This window comes from Fukomys damarensis, unplaced genomic scaffold (genome assembly GCF_012274545.1).
Source record: "Fukomys damarensis isolate Sample0158 unplaced genomic scaffold, DMR_v1.0_HiC HiC_scaffold_11, whole genome shotgun sequence".
Classification (NCBI taxonomy): Eukaryota; Metazoa; Chordata; class Mammalia; order Rodentia; family Bathyergidae; genus Fukomys; species Fukomys damarensis.
This window is the reverse complement of record NW_022900923.1, coordinates 103,012-123,613: the sequence shown is the minus strand read 5'-3', so window position 1 is coordinate 123,613 and position 20,602 is coordinate 103,012. Positions and strand designations below refer to the sequence as shown.

At 50.9% G+C, this 20,602-nt stretch overlaps 1 protein-coding gene across 5 annotated transcripts; it reads left to right on the top strand.

Moving 5' to 3' along the window:
• The first annotated feature begins 505 nt into the window (after positions 1–505).
• On the top strand, positions 506–20,174 carry Ephx1 (epoxide hydrolase 1). Of its 5 annotated transcripts, XM_010642430.2 has the most exons (10): positions 506–735; positions 7,179–7,225; positions 13,244–13,431; positions 14,605–14,785; positions 16,232–16,459; positions 16,826–16,955; positions 17,175–17,383; positions 18,898–19,006; positions 19,468–19,593; positions 19,830–20,174. In XM_010642430.2, exons 3-10 carry the CDS (start codon positions 13,249–13,251, stop codon positions 20,029–20,031), a joined length of 1,368 nt encoding a protein of 455 aa, XP_010640732.1. In that variant the 5' UTR covers positions 506–735; positions 7,179–7,225; positions 13,244–13,248; the 3' UTR covers positions 20,032–20,174. The 5 variants fall into 5 exon arrangements, with proteins under 5 accessions (XP_010640732.1, XP_010640727.1, XP_010640730.1 ...); XM_010642425.2 differs by lacking the exon at positions 7,179–7,225; XM_010642428.3 differs by lacking the exons at positions 506–735; positions 7,179–7,225 and adding an exon at positions 10,272–10,369.
• The last annotated feature ends 428 nt before the right edge of the window (positions 20,175–20,602 follow it).

Below are 20,602 nucleotides of genomic sequence, written 5' to 3'. Positions count from 1 at the left end.
TCTCAATCCTACTGAGATGTGAAAGCAGCCACAGGCAGTGTGTAAACATGGCAGTGTTCCAGGAAGGCTTGTAACACAAGTAGGCTGCTGCGGGTCAGGTTTAGCCCAAGAGTGAGTTTGCTGATTCCTGCAAGTCTAAGGCAAGAATTTGCTAGCTTCTGTCTGAGCAATGTTTTTAGTTTTGTCTGTTCTAAGTCAGTCATTCTGCCTCCTGACTTCCAAAAATATGTTGGCCTTTATTGTGGCCTTTTGTCCTAATTCCTCTGTAGCTGTGGAGCTCCCTCCTTCCCCTCCTCTGAGTTTCTAATAGGAAACTGAGATAAACAACATGTTTGACCTGCCAATATTTTGCTTTAAAAATTTCCGTCACGGGGCCGGGGTTTGGCTCGGTGGTTCCGCTGCTTGCTTTGCAAGGTCAAGGGCCCGAGTTCCTTCCTAAAAAAAAAAAAAAAAAAAAAAAAAAATTCCGTCAAGGACCAATGTGTTCATGAGATGCAAGGCCAGGAATCGCCTGGGAGGGGGGGTCAAGAGCAGTCCACGCGGCCGCTCCCAGTTCTAGTGTGCAAGTCCTGAGCTCCAGGCGGGGCGAGAAGGGCAGCCGGGCCCGTAGGGTGCGGTCCTCCACCTGGGGCTGGGCGGGACCGGGATCAACCTGACCACGACCTTGAGCAGTTGAGGAGCGGTGGGAGCCACGACCTCAAGCCGTGCAGCCGCCGGAACCCCCGGGCCGAGACCGTGAGCGCTGGGCCGCGGGTGTGGGCGGATGGAGTTGGAGCCCAGTCCGAGTCCCCAGCCCACGCGGACCGGGCTCATCGGGAAGGACCCCCTCGCGGCCCCACTCCGCCGCTCGGCACCTCTCCGGCTTTGCTTGGGGGTGGGGGTGGGGAGAGCGCCCGGCGGACCCTCAGCCCGCAGCGGCTGTATGCTCTGCGCGAGCACGACATGTTTCCTTTTGGACTTTCCTGACCCTGATCCTGACCGCGAACCCGAGCCCTAACCCAAGGGGTGATTGATCTCCCTGAACTGGGGCAGCCTGCTTTATCCATTAGCAGGGGCTTTTGGAGAGGCCAATAACCAGATCTGTAAAATATGAATAGTATTAGAAAGTGAAGTGTGCCATGGAGAGAAACCCAGAATTGAGGAAAGAACAGGAGCCTTAGGTTAAAAGAGAGGCTCCATTGGATACCAGTTGCCAAGGCCCCAAGGCAGAAGTGTGTCTGGGGGTATGACTTTAATGACCAAGTTTGTTGATTTTTTTTTTTTTTTCTGGTACTGGGGATCAGACTCGGGATCTTGTGCTTGCCAGGCAAGTGGCAGAACAGCTAAATCCCCCGGCCCCGGTTTGTTGGTTTTTGAAAGTGTCTTGCTAATAGTTCCGGTTGGCCTTGAACTCCCTATGTTGCCCAGGCTGGCCTTCAAGTTACTGCTGTCCTGCCTCAGCTTCTAAAGTGCTGGAATTACAGGCCTGCACCATGCCTAATGTCCAGGCTTGCAGCTGCTTGCTGGATAAACTAGTATGAGAGGACCCCCTGCTCATTGTGGTTTTTGTGGTGTCCTGTAGTTGCATGTGTACCCCCGCCCCAGTTGTGGGAAGAAAGGACCTTCAGGAAATAGCTGCTTAGCAAGGCACTCGAGGTGAACCTCGGCATCATCACAACCCCAGCTCTGTGAGATGGTGTGGCATTGCTTGCCTGGGCCCCTGGCTGAGGGGTGCTGGTTGGCACCCCAGGGAAAGTGGGGCTGTCCTCTCCTGGTCAGGATTGTGCAACCCTGCCACAGGGCGTTTGCTTTCTGGGAGTGGAATCTGGCCCTTCCTACCTCCCCAGGAGCAGTGCTGGCACCAGTGGCTGCCCCGTGTTTCCCTGAGCGCATGCTGGTCTCTGTCCCTGACTGCACAGCAAGGTGTCCTCTTTCTAAGGGATAAGCACATTTTCTAGGAGATTCCTTGGTTGCCCACAGACTGGGCTGGAGTCTTGTGACATCAGGAGCAGGAGTTTTGCTCCTTCAACATTTTGGGAGGTGAGGTACAGACTGAGAAAGTGCTGGATGCTTGAAGATGATTTAGCCTCTTGGAGCTTCATCTTTTTGCAGCGGGGTGTAGTGAGGTCAAACTCCGGACCTTGCACTTGTGAGGCAAGGTGGTGGGAGCAGAGGTTTGTTGAGAGCCACACTGCTCCTCAGGAGTCCCGAGGTGGCCAGGCCCGGGATGGACTCTGAAATGAGCAGCTTGGTCACAGAAATGAATGACTTCCTGGTTCTGGTTCTGAGAGGACTGGGGAGCCTTGGACCTACTGGAAGGCATGATCAGTGCTTTAGTTCCAGTGCCCAGTCTTCTCAGGGGGTGGATGTGCTCCTTGGGGGCCTCTTATACTTCTTTCTGGGCTGGTGCACATTCCCTTTTCCCAGCGTGGGGGCACTTGTTGCATCAGTGACTCTACAAGGAAGCCAGGAGCAGACCCAGCAAACACTCCAGGTGGGAGAGAGACCTTGTGTCAGACTTCTTGGCCCTGTGGAGGGACGAGGAGCCCCTTCATATCAACCTTGCCCTCAAGATGTTTGTCCATCAGTGCTTTTAGTTCTGGGGATTTTTTTTTTATTCCCCTTTTATGACCTGGACATCACCACAGCAACTAACTCAGCTAGACAGAACAGCCCAGAGCATCCCCAGTGCAGACCTTAGTCCAAGCAGAGGCACATGGGGCCCTCACTCAGGCCTCACATGGACCTTCTGAAAGTCCGGGGGGCATGAAATGCCAAGCCTGAACTGGAATGACTCAGTTCCCACAGACAGTGCCAAGGGTTGAAATCCCACAGAAGGAGACGGAGCTTCCACCTTACAGGTGGTGGACTGCTTCATCCCCACGCCCCCATGATTTAAGAACACCCTTTTGTTTTTGTTTTTGTTTTTGTTTTTTTGAGACAGGGTCTCACTATGTAGTTGAGACTGACCTGGAACTCACTACGTAGCTCAGGCTGGTCTCAAACTCACAGTGATCCTCCTGTCTCAGCCTCTCGAGTGCTGGGATTACAGGTGTACGCCACCATGCCCGGCCCCCATGATTTAAAACCAGTGGAAAATTCAGCAGCCTTATTTTAATTGGCAGAGTGAGATGCAACCGGATATGAGATGAAACTCCAGAGCGTTAGCACACGAGTCTCCTGCCCTTCTTGTGTAATAGTACTTAAAACCTGCACAGAGTATCAAGGAGAAGAAAAATAGTCTTGAATGTCTCTTGCTATAAAAGCTTTCGCCTAGCGTGTGGGAGGTCCTGGGTTCCTCCTACAGGCACCACAAAAAATAAATAAAAGTGGAGTAGCTCTGGCTCACAGCCCTTAAAATGGAGTGGGGAGACCTCAGACACATCTGCTGCCAATCCTCTCGCCTGGGCACAAAACTGCCCACATTTGCATGCTGCTTCCCATGCTGAGAGGGCATCCAGCCCCTTTCTCACGGAAGAGCTGACTTGTGCTGTCAGGTCTTACACCTGGCCAGAAGGTGATGGCTGGGGACACCCGCACGCTGTAAAACCTCAGAGCCCATTTCCAGAACTACTTGTGTCTTTGTCTTCCTGGGTCACAATTTTAATTAGCCTAAAATAAGTACAACTTTACTTTTCTGGACTATAGTGACTTCATCTGAGTAGACAGAGATTGTATAAATGAGTCGTGTGGCCTTTACACACAGTGGAAGCAGCTTCCCTTCTCTAGGGGCCAGGGCCCTTGGTGTTGGGGCCTGAGCCTGGAGGAGCAGTGCCTGTCCTGAGGTTACAGCTGGCAAGGGGAGGGCCTGACACAGTGTGTGCCTTTCTGACAGGGGTACAGGCACAGCTGGGGAGACTTCAGAGGGTGGGTACCTGTTACTCAGCTGTTCTGTCCAAGGGTCTCTGCCCTGATTGTACCCTCTCACACCTCTTTCTTTTGTCTGAAAATGATCTTTTTTTTCTTTTCTGGCTGTGCTTCAAGTTGCGCACAGAGATAAGCAAGGCCTTGGGCCTACTATGGGGCCTGTCACAGCCCCATGCTGCCAGGGACAGTGGCTGGGGAGGGCTGGCTGTCCCTCCTGGCCCAGCCTGCCACCTGCCTGAGTGAGTCAGTGACGGGCAGAGCCGTGAGAGGCCCCAGGGGCCTTGCTGGACACTGCACACAAGAGTGGGCAGCAGGAAGGTGCAGCTCGAAGCCATCTGCTTCCTCTTGACAGAAACCATTCCCCACCTTACCCTGGGGAGGAAGGACGAGGTTGGGAGGGCTCAGAGTGGCCTGGGGTGCTCAACAGACACTGACTACTGAGTCAGCACAGCACTGCAGTTTTCCTGCACTCCTTCTGCCCCATAGTTTCACCTCAGAGGGGCAGATGTCCCCCAGAAGGAGCCCAGGGTTCTGGTGCTGCCAAGCTTTTGTCACCTCAAAAAATGCTACAGGGTCCACCAGAGGCAGAGCCAGTGTCACCCCGAGTTAGGGCTGAGCCTGCTCCCGGCCTTTGTTCCAGACGTGCAGGCACTCAGCTCTGGAACACACCTGGCCAAGTTCAGGAAAGAGCTGAGTCACCGTTAGTTGGTGCTTTCCTGAACTTTCAGAAGCATTTTCTGACCACAGGCCTGGGTTGGAGGGTGGGGAGTCCCTCCTAGATCACTGGGGGATCTGCTTTGAGCCTGAGCCTCACCTGTATAGCTCCAAACTCTGATATTAGCAGTGTGGCCAGAATCCTGGCTCCCCAGGCTTTGCCTGGGAAGACCTGAATATACCCCAGCCACCCTTGAGGTCTGTGCCTGCGGCTTACATGCTCCACTGAACAAGCTAGTCACTCTTCAAGGAGAACTCAGCCAACTTTTTGTGTAGAAGTTCTGTTAATTCTCCCCATTGTCATCCAAATAAATTCTCATTCATTAATTTAGTTAAGTGTTTACTGAGTGTCCAATAAATGCCAGGCTTGGGGGTCCAACAGGGAATGGAGCAGAATTGGTCCTATTGGGCCATCTCTGTGACACAGACAGTAACCGAGTGCAGGGAGCTGGATCAGGAGGGAGGGAAGCTGGATCTAGTCTGCAAGAGGAAGTGGGAGCAAAGTCTGAGCCTGCAGGAGGGAGAGTGGTGGCCTGGAGCAAGAGCCAGGGTGGCTAGCAGATTATGACCTTGGAGGTCTCCTTAGCCAGGGTTGCATTGTCCTAGTGCACTGGGGATCTTATGGGTAGTAGAATGATGGAGTCAGTCCTGTGTTCCCAGCAGACTCTTGGCTTCAGAATGCAGTGGGGGGGGGCAGGATGGGGCCTGTGCACCAATCAGGGACCCCAGACCCTTGGGGAATGAAGTGGGATGGATTCAGGTGGAGCTCTTAGGGTTGCTTTGTGGGAGGAAGAAGGGCCTCAAGAAAGCTCCTGGAGGCTGGAGGGGGCCTGAGGAGGCAAACCTAGGGGTATGGACCATGGTGCATTTCAGATGGACTGGAGGTGGGCGCTGAGGCCTGAGACAGGCATGCAACTGGCTCTGCAGGGTGGTGACCAGATCCTGCTCGGACACAGACCTGGGCAGAGCAGCCTACAGTGTCAGTTCCTTGTCGCATGCTTACTATCAGGTCAGAGGATTGTGATAAACCTTTGTCCAGGGTTTCTCAGGCAGAAGAATAATGTTAGGCAACAGATGGCTTGAATATCCTAGTTCTGGTGTTGTGAAGGCATCCAACTCCTGTTGAAATGTAATCATAAGGGAGACTTTTCTGCCCTTAGTGCTTTTCATATTAAAAAAAAGTGTAGCTCAGTAGTTCTGCCACCTGCCTTGAAAGTGCAAGGACCTGAGTTCGATACCCAGTACCCCCTCCAAAAAAGCATAACTATTTGGTGTTTGAGTAGATAGTATAGTTTTGGCCAGAAAAAGGTATTTTTCCAAACTGAGTGTGGTGATACCTATGTAATCCCAGCACTCTGGCAGTGTGAGGCAGGAAGATCCAAGTTCAAGTCTATCCTAGGCAACTTAGACCCTTTTTCAAAATAAAAAATAAAAAAGGGCTGAGGATGTGGCTCAGTGTAAAGGCCCTGGATTCAACTCCTAGTTTCAATTCTCAGTACAGCGAGAAAAATCAACAACAAAATCCAAGGTACAAAGCTTACTTAAATGACAACACCTCCAGATGCTACTTTCTGCATTCTGTTTGCCCTTTCAATCATAATTTTTGTCTGATTGGGACAGCAGGAAAATAAATGAAATATTTTTGCGGGGTGGATCCATTGTGCTCTGGTGGCAGATGCTAGTATAATGAAGCAGGCACCCTCACTGTGTTTTGTTTTATTTCTGGGTCTTCACTAGTATTTTAGTCATCTGTCCATTGTTCTGACAGCTTACCTGAGGCAGATCAGTGTAAAAGAGGAAAGGTGCCCTTTGGTTCAGGTTTTAGAGGTTCTTGTCTGTGGCTGTCTGGCTCCATGTTTCTGGTGTGAGATGGAGTAGAACTGGTCATCTGTAGGCCACAGAGAAGCAGAGGAGGGTGCAGGCTTAACAATGCGTGTGCTCCTCTAACACGGAGGAGAGACAGGAGGAAGGGAGGCCCCAGCAGACGTTCACAGCCCTGTGGGTCCCTTCATCTTTTCATGTCCCACCCTTGGACAAGGCATCAGACAGCAGGTTCTCCCAGATCAGTGTCCCACGGCACACAGGTGGCAAGGGGACCCTGGTGTGCAGGCAAGACAGTCAAATAGGGAAAGGGCTCCTCGGGGGCCTCCTCTGACTTGGAGCTCTGCACTGTATGAGAGGTTTGGGAGAGCAAAGAACCACCATAGTGGCAGAACACCTGCTCCAAGCTATGAGGTCAGCTGTATTTTCTCAGTTTTACAGATGAAGGGACAGACCTAGCACCCCTCATGGTAAGTGGTGAATCTGGGATTTGAACCACTCAAAGAGGGAAGCAGGTGGGTAGCCCCTTATTGCAAACTCTAAAATGTGCTACCCTGACTTCGGGGATGGGGAGAGAGCAACCTCCCAGCAAACCCCCTTCATCTGTACTAGCTTCTGGACAGGAGGTCGCACTGGCTGAGCAGTGAGTATGCAGGGCTTTGGCACTGCCAAGGGGCACCATTCTGGCTGAGGGAGGCTGTGCCCACAGCACCTCAGTCCAGGTTGGAGCTCCCTGGTGTGGGGTCTGTGCACCTGCCTGCCCAGTCTCATCTTATGCTTTCCCTTTTCCCCTACAGGCTGTTCTTTTCAAGACCCCCAGGGGATGCTGAAGCTGTAGTTTGAGGTGTGACAACAAAACTGGCATGGATTTCTTTTTCCTTCTTCATAAATTCATGGATCAAAGATTTGTTCTGACTTTAGAGCTCAGCAACTTTGGCATATGCTTTTTTCTTCCTTATTAAGTAAAGAAATGTGACCTTTTCACTTAAAGAAAGCAGTTTATGTCTCCCTTTGACATGTCCAGTTGCCATGCAGACTCTGTGCATTGTTAAGTGAAACAAGGGCTACTTGAGCAGGAGCCCTGGAATACACAAATATTGGTCTGATAACCAAGTGACTAATAGGTGGAGCAGAATACTTTGCTTCATGCTCAGATACTCAGAATTTAAAACTTATAAGCTGTTTTATTTCTGAAATTTTCAGATATCTTCACCCAAACTGGTATCACTGAATGACTCAAGGGAAAGTCAAAATGGCTATTCCATTAGCCCCATTAAATGGTGGAGACAGTAGGTGTCTGGAGTGCACTTTCCAGTGGGAAACCAGACAGATACCATCAGCTCCCCAGACGGCCTCTTCCTTCCACCAATAAAAGTCTGTGATGGTGTCCTCTATGTGTCAGTCCTCCGTAAAGGCAGATGTGTGGCTTGAGTCCTCTGGTGCAGGACTGAACCCAGAGATCAGCTGGAAGTGCTAGCCTTGCATCTCTGGGTGTGGCTGTGTGGATATCTAGCGCATCTGTGTGCACTGCACTGTGCTGGGAGTGAGGACAGAGGCAGAAGCACCCAGGAAGAAGTGGAGGTGACTTGAGAGGCCCAGCCCTATGGCCCCACGAGTCTCTGAGCTCTCATATGTCCCCTGCTCCAACCCTCTTGCCACATGCCAGGAGCAAGCAGTCCTTGAGGGTACAGTGGCCAGGGGAGCAGTGGGGAGACCCTGGACACCCCTGGCTAGTGAGCCTATGTGACCCCAGTAAAACTCTCTGCTCTGCAGGAGCCTCTGCCCACCCTCGGGGCCCGTCTGGGGTCAGGCCCCTTTTATGTAGAGACCCCCTGGGGAGGTGGGGCCAAAAAAGACATGATGTCTAGCCTTGGAAGACCAGTTTCCTGAATCACAAACCTTGAAGAATGGAGGTGGCCTGGCAGGGCACAGAGTGTGCAGGGCCCCCGTGGACCTGTATTTGAACCTGTCTCCTACCCACCCTCTGACCCTGGACAAGTGACTCATCTGTGGTTTTGTCATCTGTGCACTGTGGATGTGCCAGGAGGGAGCCCTGCCTAACTCTGGCCAAGCTTGGGAGGAAGAGCAGTTTTGGGGGTCTCAGGTTGTGGTGGTCTGTTTTGGCCGGGGAGGCTTCAGCCCACAGAGTGGTGCCTGATGTCTGGGCTGTGTTTAGACTGTTGTGTAGACCTTGAGGGGGTTGGGGGCTTTCTGGTGCCCTCCTGGACGCAGAGGTGGTAAAATTCATCCGAGGCACTTAGGAGCTGTAGCTTCACCTCCTATTCCTGGTGGAGCCGTGGGGCCATGGGTCTAAGGCCATGGCCAGGAGAACAAGTTGGGTCTCAGCTGTGTGTGGGCAGACTCAGACCTCCCTGCAATCTCAACTGTCTTGTGCTGGGTGCGGGTCTAACCTTGCCTCTCCTACCCTGCAGCACATTCAGGATCTAACCTCATCTCTCCTGCCCTGCATCGGAGCTGAATCCAGTCTCCTCCCTCTGACACCACAGCACACCCAGGGTCTGATTAACATCACCCCTCCTGCCCTACAGCACACCGGGATCCAGCTCAGCTGAACGTCATGTAGGCCCAGCTGTGTGGATATAGACTAGAGTCCCCTTTGTTCGGTATCCTTGCTCACCGCTGTGATTGGCTGGATGCCCAAGGCCCAGCCCCCTGCCCAGCATCCTTTCCTGGTGGTCAAGTGGTCTGGCAAAGAAATGAGAACACCTTACAAGCTAGAGTAGGGCACATTTTAAAGGGATATCTTCAACTAGGATGACCTAGGATGTGTATCCTGTCAGACCACATTCGCAAGCCATCGATATGGCTTTGAAATGAAATATATTGTCACCAGCACAGCTGCTTCTTGGGCTGGAGGAAAGGTCCATTTACAGGTGAAAGGAGCAGCCCTAATTTACTCTATAATATTGTAAAAAGGGCTTTAGGGATTTTTCTTTTTTCTCTCTCATTGAGTTTATTGGTACATTTTAGGTATACAGTACAGTTACATTCATCATTGGGATCTTGTATCTTTACATGACAGGTCTTGGTTCTCATTTTTTCTCCTTGTAGGGATTTTTCTTTTTCAGTGAGTTTCCTGAAATCAGAAAGGCTTGTCTCAAGCTGTCGTTTTTCTTAAGTGTAGAACTTTAAAATCTTGATTTCCTTTTGTCTTTTTTACTTTTTTTATTTCTTCTATCCTACCTCGGGGCCATTTCAGCACAAGCCTTTGATACCTTGACAGTGGCTGTGGGGCCTGAGGAAGTGGCAGGAAGCATTTGCACTGCGAGGGAACAGGACTGAGGACGGGCTACGTCCCAGATGGTGTGGATATGGAGCAGGACAATAGGAAGGTTCATCAGGCTACCCAGAATGGTATACAACTTAAAACTTACAAATTACTTATTTCTGTTGTTGTTTTCTTTTGTTTGTTTTTTGGTACCGGGGATCTAACTCGGGCCCTTGTGCTTGGAGGCAGGCACCAGCATTGGTTTGTTTTTTGAGATAGGATCTTGCTATGTAGTTCAGGCTGGCCTTGAACTGACTATATAGGCTAGGCTGGCCTCAAACTCATGGCAAACCTCCTGTCTCAGCCTCCTGAGTGCTGAGATTACAGGCTTGTACCACCACACCTGGCTTGAATTATTTGTTTCTGAAAACCTATAGTTGTCTGTGGATAATTGGCCCACACAACTGTACTGCCCTAGGCAGGGCTGGCTGGTCCAGCCAAATGCCCTTTTCCCTAGACGTCCTTTGTCCAGACAGGACCTGGTGTGGATCAATCAGCATGATGTCTCTGGGGTCAGGTTCAGTTTGCTGTTTGAAGTCCAGAGAAATAACCACTTTGCACACATCAGATCAGCTGAGTCATCAGGCTGGACTATTATAAAATGGTAGTGGAGGGTGGGCCAGGACTGCAGCCACTGCCTGTCCCACGAACTCCACACCTGAGCTTCTTGCTGAGGTGATCAAAAGGAAGAAAGCCAAGGTCAGGGCAGTAAAGTCATTTTGCCCAGAAAGGGAAAGTGGGGCTGTGATCCGTGGACCTGTGGCCTCTTGCTGCTGAAACCAAGTGAGAAGGACAGATTGGACTTTCAGGTGGAACGCTGGCCTTCTATGCTTTTGTCTACCTAAATAGCATTGTGAAAATCGGTCTTACTGGTTTCTAATGCGTATGCACTTGGCACAGGTATTGGTGGAGAGCTGTGCATGAAGTTGGGTTCTGGTACTTGGGACAGTAATCAGGCTGGACATAGTCCCTGCCTTCCCCACCGAGGCCTGTTGTGCCATGTGTGAACTTCAGAGTGCCGCTGCCCACAAGGGAGTAGTTGGGATATTCAAGGTGGGGTTTTCAGGGAATGGTTTCCAGGAAGTAGGCTGTGATGGGTTCTGAGAAATCTTTGTGGCTTTGAGAGTGGGCTTTGGGTTGCCTATCGTGAAAGCTGTCATGGTACTCCAAATGAGGATAATGAGGACTCTGGGCAGGGAGCAGCTGGAGAGGGGCTGAGTCTGAGCCCGTGAGGACTTGCTTGTATATCTTATGAGGGAGAGGAGGTGTTGAAGGGCCTCTGCCAGTGTTATAGCTTGGGTCTAGATGTCTCCTCTTAAAGCCTCATGCAGTCAGTCATAGGTGGGTCTTTTTCAGGGGTGGCTAGATCTAGAGTGTGTGACTGAATTGTGGTACAATGCTGGGATTAAGGGTGGGTGATTATTAAATCAGTCCATTGATTGGCTTGGCATCACTGTAATCTCGGTAACTTGGATACAATATAAGGGACAGAAAGATGCTTGTCTTGTCCTTTGCTTGCTTTGCTACCTTCTGCCTGCAATGAACTGTTTCTCCTCTGGGATGCCTGTCTACCATGCCACCTTGCTTTGGAACCAGCTGACCATGAACTGAAACCTCTACAAACTGTGAGCTAAATAACTTTAACTCCTTTAACTTTGGGTGTTGGATATTCTGTCTCAGCAATGAGCAAAGTAACTAAGACAGCCAGGAACAGTAGTTTTCCATAATATTCTGTACTGTACTGAAAGGTTTAGTGCATGCTGATATCCTGTCTAGACCCTGGGTGTCTCCATTACGGTCCTTTGTGGATCCTCACTTCCAGGGACAGCCTCCAGTGCCCAGTTCTTTTTTTTTTTTTTCTTGGTACTAGGGATGGAGCTCAGGACCTTGTGCTTGCAAGGCAGGTGGCAGCACCACTGAGCTAAATCCCCAGCTTCCCAGTTCTTATTTTATTTTTTGTTTTGTTTTGTTTTGGGTATCTGGGATCGAACACAGGACCTTGTGCTTACGAGGCAGGAGGCGAAACCACTGAGCTAAATCCCTGGTGCCAATTTCTTATTTTAAAGGGCAGCTGTGTCAGCATCAAGCCCAGGGCTCTGCACATCCCGGCAGGATCCTGAGCACTTATCCTGCTTGAATGTGGGGTGACAGTGGTTTCCTAGCAGGGACCTCCTCAGGCTTTGGGTACCCACCATGTTCAGGTTGGTGCTGGGCCCTTCTGACTGACTCTGTGATCTCCTCTCTAGTGAGGTCCTGACTGCTGCCTTGGGGAAACTTCTCTTCTTCAAGATGCACAGTCTCTGAACTTGTATGTTCTGGGGGACTTCCCTGGGAGGATGGAAGAGGGGAGCCAAACCAGAATGCTGGGTGTTGGTCCTCAGAGATCACATTCTTTCTTCCCTGAGAAAAAAGACACAAAACCAGAGCAATGGGGATTTAAGCACAGCTGAGTTTCCAGGAAATGCACTAGGCAGTTTGGTTGCAACAGGTTGATTAGTGGTTGCTTGGGGTCCAGAATGGCACAGGGCAGCAGAAGAGAGGCAGCAACAGGAGATGGTTTGTCTTGGAGATGGTGAACTTGTCTTCCAATTGTCTTTGGTTGTGGTTGCACATAATACTGTGTACTGGGTGAATTGTATATGAATTATATTTCTTTTTTTTCCAGTACTGGGGATCGAACTCAGGACCTTCCGCTTGCAAGGCAGGCACAGGGCCACTGAGCTAAATCCCCAGCCCCTGAATTATAGTTCAATGAAGCTGTTAAATGTGCACAGCTAAAATGCGCAGCTAGAATTAGGCTTCCTAACAGCTGCGTTTCATGTCCCAGCATGTGAGACACCCCTTACCCTGGGTGTATGTGTTTTGTCAACTCCTTCCACAGGTGATAGTCTCTTACCCTGTCCTTCCCCTTCCCCTCTGGGATAAGCTGATTCTGGTCCACAGGTGTGAAAAGGAGCCCCCCAGGAGCCTGTGGAACAGAAGGTACAAGTTCAGCCCAGTGCTATCTCCATCCGTGCCCAGTGTGGTAGCAGTTTTCATGGCTTACTAGGATCATGGGTGATTTTGTTTCTTGTTTTGTTGTGCCATAGCAAACTCTGGACATATGAGCAAGGAAGGTTTTTAAAGACAAAAGCAAAGAGGATTATATTAGTTATTTTCAAATGGTAATCCTTGCCCAGGGTGATTCATGACCAGTCTGGTGCCAGTCTGAGATCGAATGGAGTTGCTGAGCAGGAATCCTTGCAGAGCTCGTAGTGGCTCTGACAGCTCTGGTTCTGGCAGTCTTTGTGATAGCTGTGAGGTAATCATGTGGAAGAATCCTGCTTTTATAACCTCCCAGGTTTTTTTTTTTTGGACAGGGTTGGCACAAGGGACTCCATTTATATTCTGGCAGCTTATGTTTTCTTTTCCTTTCTCTCTCTCTCTCTCTCTGTCTCTCAACTTTTACAGTTTCTTTAGACAAATTTGCTGGGTGGGACAGGTGCTGCTGAGGAGCTGGTGTCCCCATGCACTGGGGCATCAATTCCTGGCTGGGTAAACTCTCTTGCTGATGGCTTTTCCTTCAACCCACAGGAGTCATGTGGCTGGAAATTCTCCTCGCCTCCGTGCTGGGCTTCCTCATCTACTGGTTTGTCTCCAGGGACAAGGAGGAGACTCTGCCACTTGAAGATGGTTGGTGGGGCCCAGGAGCAAAGCCCACAGTCAGGGAGGATGAGAGTATCCGCCCTTTCAAGGTGGAGACCTCAGAGGAGGAGATCAGGGTAAGGCACCTCCCTGGCAAGGCTAGAGTCAGTGAGAGAGAGAGCTTGGGGAGTAGTCCTTGGGAGTTCTCTGTATCCTTCACCCATTCTGCTCCTTTCCCCTCTTGAGGGCCAATGTGTCCAGCTGGTGAGTCTGTGAGGTGCCCAGTGCAGGTACTGGAGGTCTCAGAGAGCATTTTGCAACTTCCTCTGGGCCCCTAGGGTGGTGCCAGGCAGAGGCTTCCTGAGCCAAGCAGTGGTGCCAGGCCATGGACATCAGTGAGAGGCAGGGCAGGGCTGCTTGGCACTTGCTGTGTGCCAGCACACTTGGATGAGCCCAGGCTGCAGCAATCCTGTCCCCTTCTCAGTGGTAGAAGGGAATCTCAGAGAGGTGAAGCAGTTTGTCCTGGGGATCAAGCTGACACATAGAGGGATTTGAACTCAGATCTAGCTCCTGGCTGCTGCAGTCAGAAAGGGAGATGGAAGAATCTGAGCACCTGAGATCCTCCTGAAAGGTGAGCCTGGAACATGGTGGGTGGAACTGGCACAGCTCTGTCCATTTCTTATCCTCTACTCCTTGAACACCTGCTGTGTGCTGGAAGAAGACAGGGACCTCTCCTCCAATAGCTTGCTGTCCAGTAGGCAAGACAGGGTGGTGAACAAAGTTGTGCTCGGAAGATGAGTGGGAGATGTAAGATGTGCTGGTAAAAGGCCACAAGAGTTCTGAGGAAGGGATTTAAAAGCAGGAGCTGCAGTAAGCCCAAGGCAAACAAGCCCTGCTCTCAGTTATTATGGGCAATGAGTGAGCACTGGGGATTACTCCTTTCCTGAGTCTAGACTCTATGAAGTCTGATTTCCAGGATGATTGAGGGCTTTGAAGCACTTTGGTCTCATTCCCAGCACCAAAAGGAAAAAAAGAAAGAAAAGAAAGATGAAACAGTGGAAAGTGAAAGTGAAGTGTGCTGTGATAGGGCCAGGTGTGTTGGTGCACATCTATGATCCCAAGAACTGAGGAGTTTAAAGCAGGAGGATCACAAGTTCAAGGCAAAGCACATGTACCTCGGGAGTGGCTGGTTTTGTGGAAGCTTTGCTTTGCCACTCATGGCACAGCATGTGCAGGCTTCACTCTGTCACAGAACTCACTTTCTCCCATGCCCTTCCTGCCATCTCTCCTTGGACCTGGTCCCACTGCAGGACTTACACCAGAGGATTGATAGGTTCCGCTCAACCCCATCATTGGAGGACAGCCGATTCCACTATGGCTTCAACTCCAAGTACCTGAAGAAGATCCTGTCCTATTGGCGGAACGAATTTGATTGGAGGAAGCAGGTGGAGATCCTCAATAAGTACCCTCATTTTAAGACGAAGATTGAAGGTATGCTTTCTGAACCCATACCGGGGAGTTCCGTGGGGAGCCTTCTGCATGGGGGTGCTGCTACAGGTCCCAGGAGGTGTAGCTGGGAGGTGCAACCTTGCCAGAATGTAAAGAAAATGCCCTCAGTCTTTAGAGCTAATGTTGGACATAAATTTCTGCTGTCTCAAATAGGACAAAAGAAACTAGACTTTTGAAAAGTTTCTCAGCAAGGCAAACTTTACTTGTACAGAAGGGTGCATGGCTACGCTAAACAAAGCCAGCCAGCACACACACACACACACACACACACACACACACACACACACACACACACATGCACGTAGTCTGTTGAGTTTTTATTTTCTGACACACTAGACCATGCCTGTAGGTGGGAACATAGCCTTACAGTCTTAACCTGATGGGTGAGTTCTTAAAGTATAGCAGTTGCTCGGCAGAACAGATCCTGTGACTCAGAAATCTCTGTTACACACAAAGATTTATGGCAGGTGGACTGGCTTGTGGTCCTTTGTCTTTTTAAGGAATGGTGAAACAAGCACATGTACATTTTACAAAAATAGGGATTTGTATAAAGTGGAATTACTTAAATATCCCCTTTGACAAAAAAGACTACCTTTCCCCTGTCAGCTCCTTGATCATGAGGGTAAACACCAGATACTCTGCACTGGGGTTGCTAACCTGTGAGTTTGGTAGGTGAGAGGTATTCCATGCATTTTATTTTGTTTTGTTTATTTTTGTGGTGCTGGGTATCAAACCCAGGCTTTACCACAAACCCAGCCCTTAAAAGCATTTTAGACCTAGGAAATTTTCAACTTAAAATGGGTTTATCATGTAAGTTGAGGAATACCCACACAAAAATATGCATACATATAACTATGACAAAAGTGGATCATATAATGGATCTGACTTGGTACTTTGCTTTTACCATGTAACAATAAATTATTTTCTGTGTTAAATACACATCTACACTGCTACTTTATATTACAGTATAGTTATTGTTAAACTATAATCTAACTGATTAACCCTGTATTGCTGGATCTCCAGGCTTCTCTCTCCTCCCACCCCACTTAAATTACACAGCTTTGCTGGTGTGGGTAGGGAGACGATGCCACATACCATGGGAGCACTCTGGAGACTGAAGCCAGGAAGATCCCTGCAAGTCCAAGGTCACATAGTGAAACACTGTCTTCAAAAACACCAGAGGAAAAGTAAATAAAGTACACAGCTGTACTGTGAGCCAGGGTCTATCTGGTCTTGGGAGCCAGCCACATGGGCACAGACTGGCTGCGCACCTGGTGGGGTTGGGTGGAGTGGGGGTGTCTGGATGTCTGAGGGTGACGTGGCATGGTGTGGAGCACAGTGTGAGCTGAGGTGATCATGGCCAGTCGTATGGGCCCTGAGTCCAGTGGCACCCAGCACCTGTGCTCCCTGACTGCACTCTGTCCCCAGGGCTGGACATCCACTTTGTCCACGTAAAGCCCCCACAGCTGCCCTCAGGCTGTACCCCAAAGCCCTTGCTGATGGTGCATGGCTGGCCCGGCTCCTTCTACGAGTTTTATAAGATCATCCCGCTCCTGACGGACCCAAAGAGCCATGGCCTAAGTGATGAACATGTGTTTGAAGTCATCTGCCCCTCCATCCCTGGCTACAGCTTCTCAGAGGCATCCAGCAAGAAAGGTAAGGGGGCTGGCAGAGGCTCAGAACACCCTGTCCTGCCCAGCATGGCCTGGGCTTCCCACCTGGCTCAGGGAGGATGAGGCAGGAGGAGTCTGAAAGACATCTTGTGCCAAAGGACCAGGTCACTTGGGATCCGGCCCAAGGCCTTTCCAGGCCAGCAATGTTGCCTGAGCCCAGCAGAGCAGTGCTGTCTGCCCACTGCCTGACTTGAGGCAGGTGCTGGCCTCACAGTATCATGCTGGGTGTCTTCTGCCTTTGGGAAGCTGGCCTCATAGCCACTGGAGGCATTGGGTCTAAGGAATTCATGGGCTACCCCAAGCTCTGGGACTGACTTCCCCGTGACTCTGTTTTCTTCTTCACAACCAGGCCTGAATACGGTGGCCACTGCCAGGATCTTTTATAAGCTGATGCTGCGGCTGGGCTTCCAGGAGTTCTATATTCAGGGAGGAGACTGGGGATCCCTGATCTGCACTAACATGGCCCAGCTGGTGCCCAGGTGAGATCTATCAGGGATGTATGGCCAAGAGGATGTGGTACTGGGCACAGCTGCTTGCACCAGCCCTGCCTGTCAGCAGCTTACCTGGGTCCATGTGCCAGGGGCTGCCCAGGTAGGGAGATCAGGGAGGCCATCCCCACTGGGCTCTGCTCTTGCCTCTGTCTGACCCCCCCCCCTTGATGTGAGCCCAGCCTCACCAGAACTGCTTTCTGCCCTCAGCCACGTGAAAGGCCTGCACTTGAATATGGCATTTATTATAAGAAGTGCTCACATTCTGGGTCTTCTCCTGGGGCGGCGTATCGGGGGGCTTCTTGGCTACACCGAGAGAGATATGGAGCTGCTCTTCCCCTTCAAGGAGAAGGTTTTCTACAGCATCATGAGGGAAAGTGGCTACATGCACATCCAGGCTACCAAGCCAGACACTGTGGGTGAGTACGCAAGGGTGGGAGACTTCATGGTCTCCAGGACACTGCTCACAGGTGAAAACCCCTGAAAGGGACTCAGAGCTCTTTCGACCCTTCATGGAATTCCCCTAGAGAAGCGAGTTTGCCTATGGCCACCCAGTTCCAGGCTAATCCGGCTGTTTACCTGATGCAGGATTCACAGTGGCTTTGGTGGCTGACCCCCTGCCTCAATTCTCAGCCTGTGTCACGTTGAATACTAAGAAGTAGAGGGAGGGAAGGAAGAGTCAGGGGCTGGAGAAACCTGAGTCTAGGCAGTCTGTGGAGATGAGGCCAAGAGAGAGTGTGCCTAGGGACTGGAGGACTTCCCCACAACAGTGAGGGGGCCCATCAACCACTTCTGCCACCAGAAGTGCCAATTCTAAAAAATTTTTCTTTAATTTTTGTTTTTTTGAGACAGGGTCTCACTATGTAGTTGAGACTGACCTGGAACTCACTATGTAGCCCAGGCTGGTCTCGAACTCACAGTGATCCTCCTGCCTCAGCCACCTGAGTGCTTGGATTACAGGCGTGCGCCACCACACCTGGCTATGGTGGAGCCCAATTTTTAAAAATGCTAAAAAAATCATGATTCTCATGCACATATAAAATGAACATGTCTAAAGTCTTATCGAACTCATTAACTCATGAACTAGTAAAATGTTACAAAACAACAAGTACTCAGAGGCAAGTAAGTAAACAATTTAATTTGTTAGTGGAGGCAGAACCCATCCACATCCACAGAACAATAAATGTCCACTGTGTAAAGCTCAGTTGCTTCACTACAGACAAGAATCATTTGTATCACTCCCAGTGTTACAACTGACAGAGCTGCCAAGACAAGGGAAGACGGGGACCCAGAGGATCACGTGGCCCCAGAGGTGCCTGCGGGCTCACTGCTGGGCCCGACTGGCCAGTTCCTGAAGTTATTCTGCCTACACCGAAACCTCTCCCAGTGTTCACGGCAACACATTCACACACGGAGGCAGCTCATGAGCACAACAGCAACTTATAAAATAGTTTTTTCTCCAGTTATATGCTCACTGTAAAATTTTTTTTAATTCAAAAAGCATAAAGCAGAAGGGAAAATCACCTGTAAGTTCTCCTTCCTTCCTGAAAATACAAATACCCCACCCCTGAAAAAAACAAACAAAAAGACTCTTTTAAAACCAGCATTGTGGGCTGGGCTGAGTTGTGACTCAGTGGTAAAGCATTTACCTTACACGCATGAGGCCCTGGGTTTAATTCCCACCACCACTAACAGATAACGTAGAAGCCCCATTCCTATATATTTCTAACTGAGACCTCACACCAATCCCAGAGCTGTGGATCTTTCAGTCTGAAGGAAACTATACCTGTGGTGTGTGAGACACCACTAGATCTGGGAGGGATGACCCTGGTTCGCCTTTGGGGGTGCAGAGGTGAAGGGTGGGGGAAGTGGAGTATGAGAACCTCAGAGTTAGGGTAGGCAGGTATGTCTTGCTGTGCCTCTTCCCACATAGGCTGTGCTCTGAATGACTCTCCTGTGGGACTGGCTGCATACATCCTGGAGAAGTTTTCTACCTGGACCAGTGCAGAATTCCGAGACCTGGAGGATGGAGGCCTGGAGAGGTGAGGCACCTTGCCCACCCTCAACCTCCTTTTCATCCTCTCCCCTGTTGCTCTTGGTAGGGTGGCCACCAGTGTCCTGGACTTTTCTACAAACCCTGACCCCATGGCTAGCATGACCTCATGTGTATGGGGCTGTGGAGGCATTGAAGGTCTGGTGACCTGCTCCAAGCCTCACAGTGGGAGTGATGAGGAATAGGAGTAGTACAGGGTATCCAGGGGCAGTGCCCCCTGAAGCCTGGGCCTCTCCTCCTGAGAACCTGGGAGCCCAGTATGTGTTGTGAAGGGCTGACTGGAATAGGCTGCAGGAGGATGAACAGGCTGTAGACTGCTTCTGGAGAGGCATCTGCAGCATCTGGCTAGCCTAGCTATGGGAGCTCAGCACTTCAGGGCTGGGGCTGTACAGCGCTCTGCCTGCTATGCCCTGCTCCTGCTTCAGCCTGGGTTCCCATTGTGCTTCTCAGGAAGTTTTCCCTGGATGACCTGCTAACCAACATCATGCTCTACTGGACAACAGGAACCATCACCTCCTCCCAGCGCTACTACAAGGAGAACCTGGGCCATGGCCTAATGACCCAGAAGCACGAGACGTGAGCCTGGCCAGCATGTGGGGCAGCCAGCCATATAAATTGGGTAGGGCTGGGGCAGCTAGGATTTCCCAGGTCCCCAGGGAGACCCTGAGGGGAAGGCAGCCTGACCCAGACTTCTACCAGGAAAAGGAGGTAGAACTAATGCTGGGTAGATGGCCATGGCAGCCCCAGTCTGCTCCTTTCTGTGTGGCTGCATGTGATCCTCAGACTCCTCTGTGGGCCCCTTGTCCTTCCAGGATGAAGGTATTCGTGCCCACTGGCTTTGCTGCCTTTCCCTGTGAGTTACTGCACGTCCCTGAGAGGATGGTGAGAACCAAGTACCCCAAGCTCTTCTCCTACTCCTACATGGCCCGTGGGGGCCACTTTGCTGCCCTGGAGGAGCCCGAGCTGCTGGCCCAAGACATCCGCAAGTTTGTGACACTGGTGGAGCATCAGTGACGTGCGGGATGGAGTGGGGCCTCCCAGGCCAACAGCCTCTCCTACTTACTCTTGAGGCCACTGTCCCAAACCCGAGCCCTGAACCCACAACAATAAACCCTGGGGGCTCAGTCACAACCGCCCTCTCCCTATTCTCCTGTGAAGCCACAGATTTACATGACAAATTATATTGCTTCTGAGAACCACTGGTGACAAATGCCATGCTGTGCTCCAGACTACTCCACAGAGCTCCCCTTTCCTCTGTGCTAGGATTCTGACTTCCTTGGGGAGCCCAAGTGGAAGGGGGAACGTTCATAGCCTCCACTTTCTGGCTAGGAGTAGCAGGGTCAAAAGTGGCAGGAGAGACCTAGGGCCAGGCCTATATGGTAGAGGCCACAGGGCTGTGGGGTGCAGGCTGGAAAAAGGGCAGACTGGGTGTTCTGTGGGGCATCCTGAGGCCCCTGTCCTATTCCCATTGAGTAACAGGTGAAGCCTCGGCACCTTCTCCATCTTGGCGGAGAGATAGACGAAGTAGAGGTTGTGCCGGTCCACCATGTGCTTGAGCAGGATGTAGATGAGGCCTGTGAAGGTG

Coding starts and splice junctions, on each gene's coding strand:
- Ephx1 (XM_010642425.2), top strand. CDS start 13,249: ATGTGGCTGGAAATTCTCCTCGCCTCCGTGCTGGGCTTCCTCATCTAC. Junction 16,460..16,825: donor AGAGGCATCCAGCAAGAAAG/GTAAGGGGGCTG, acceptor CTTCACAACCAG/GCCTGAATACGGTGGCCACT. Junction 17,384..18,897: donor TACCAAGCCAGACACTGTGG/GTGAGTACGCAA, acceptor CTTCCCACATAG/GCTGTGCTCTGAATGACTCT.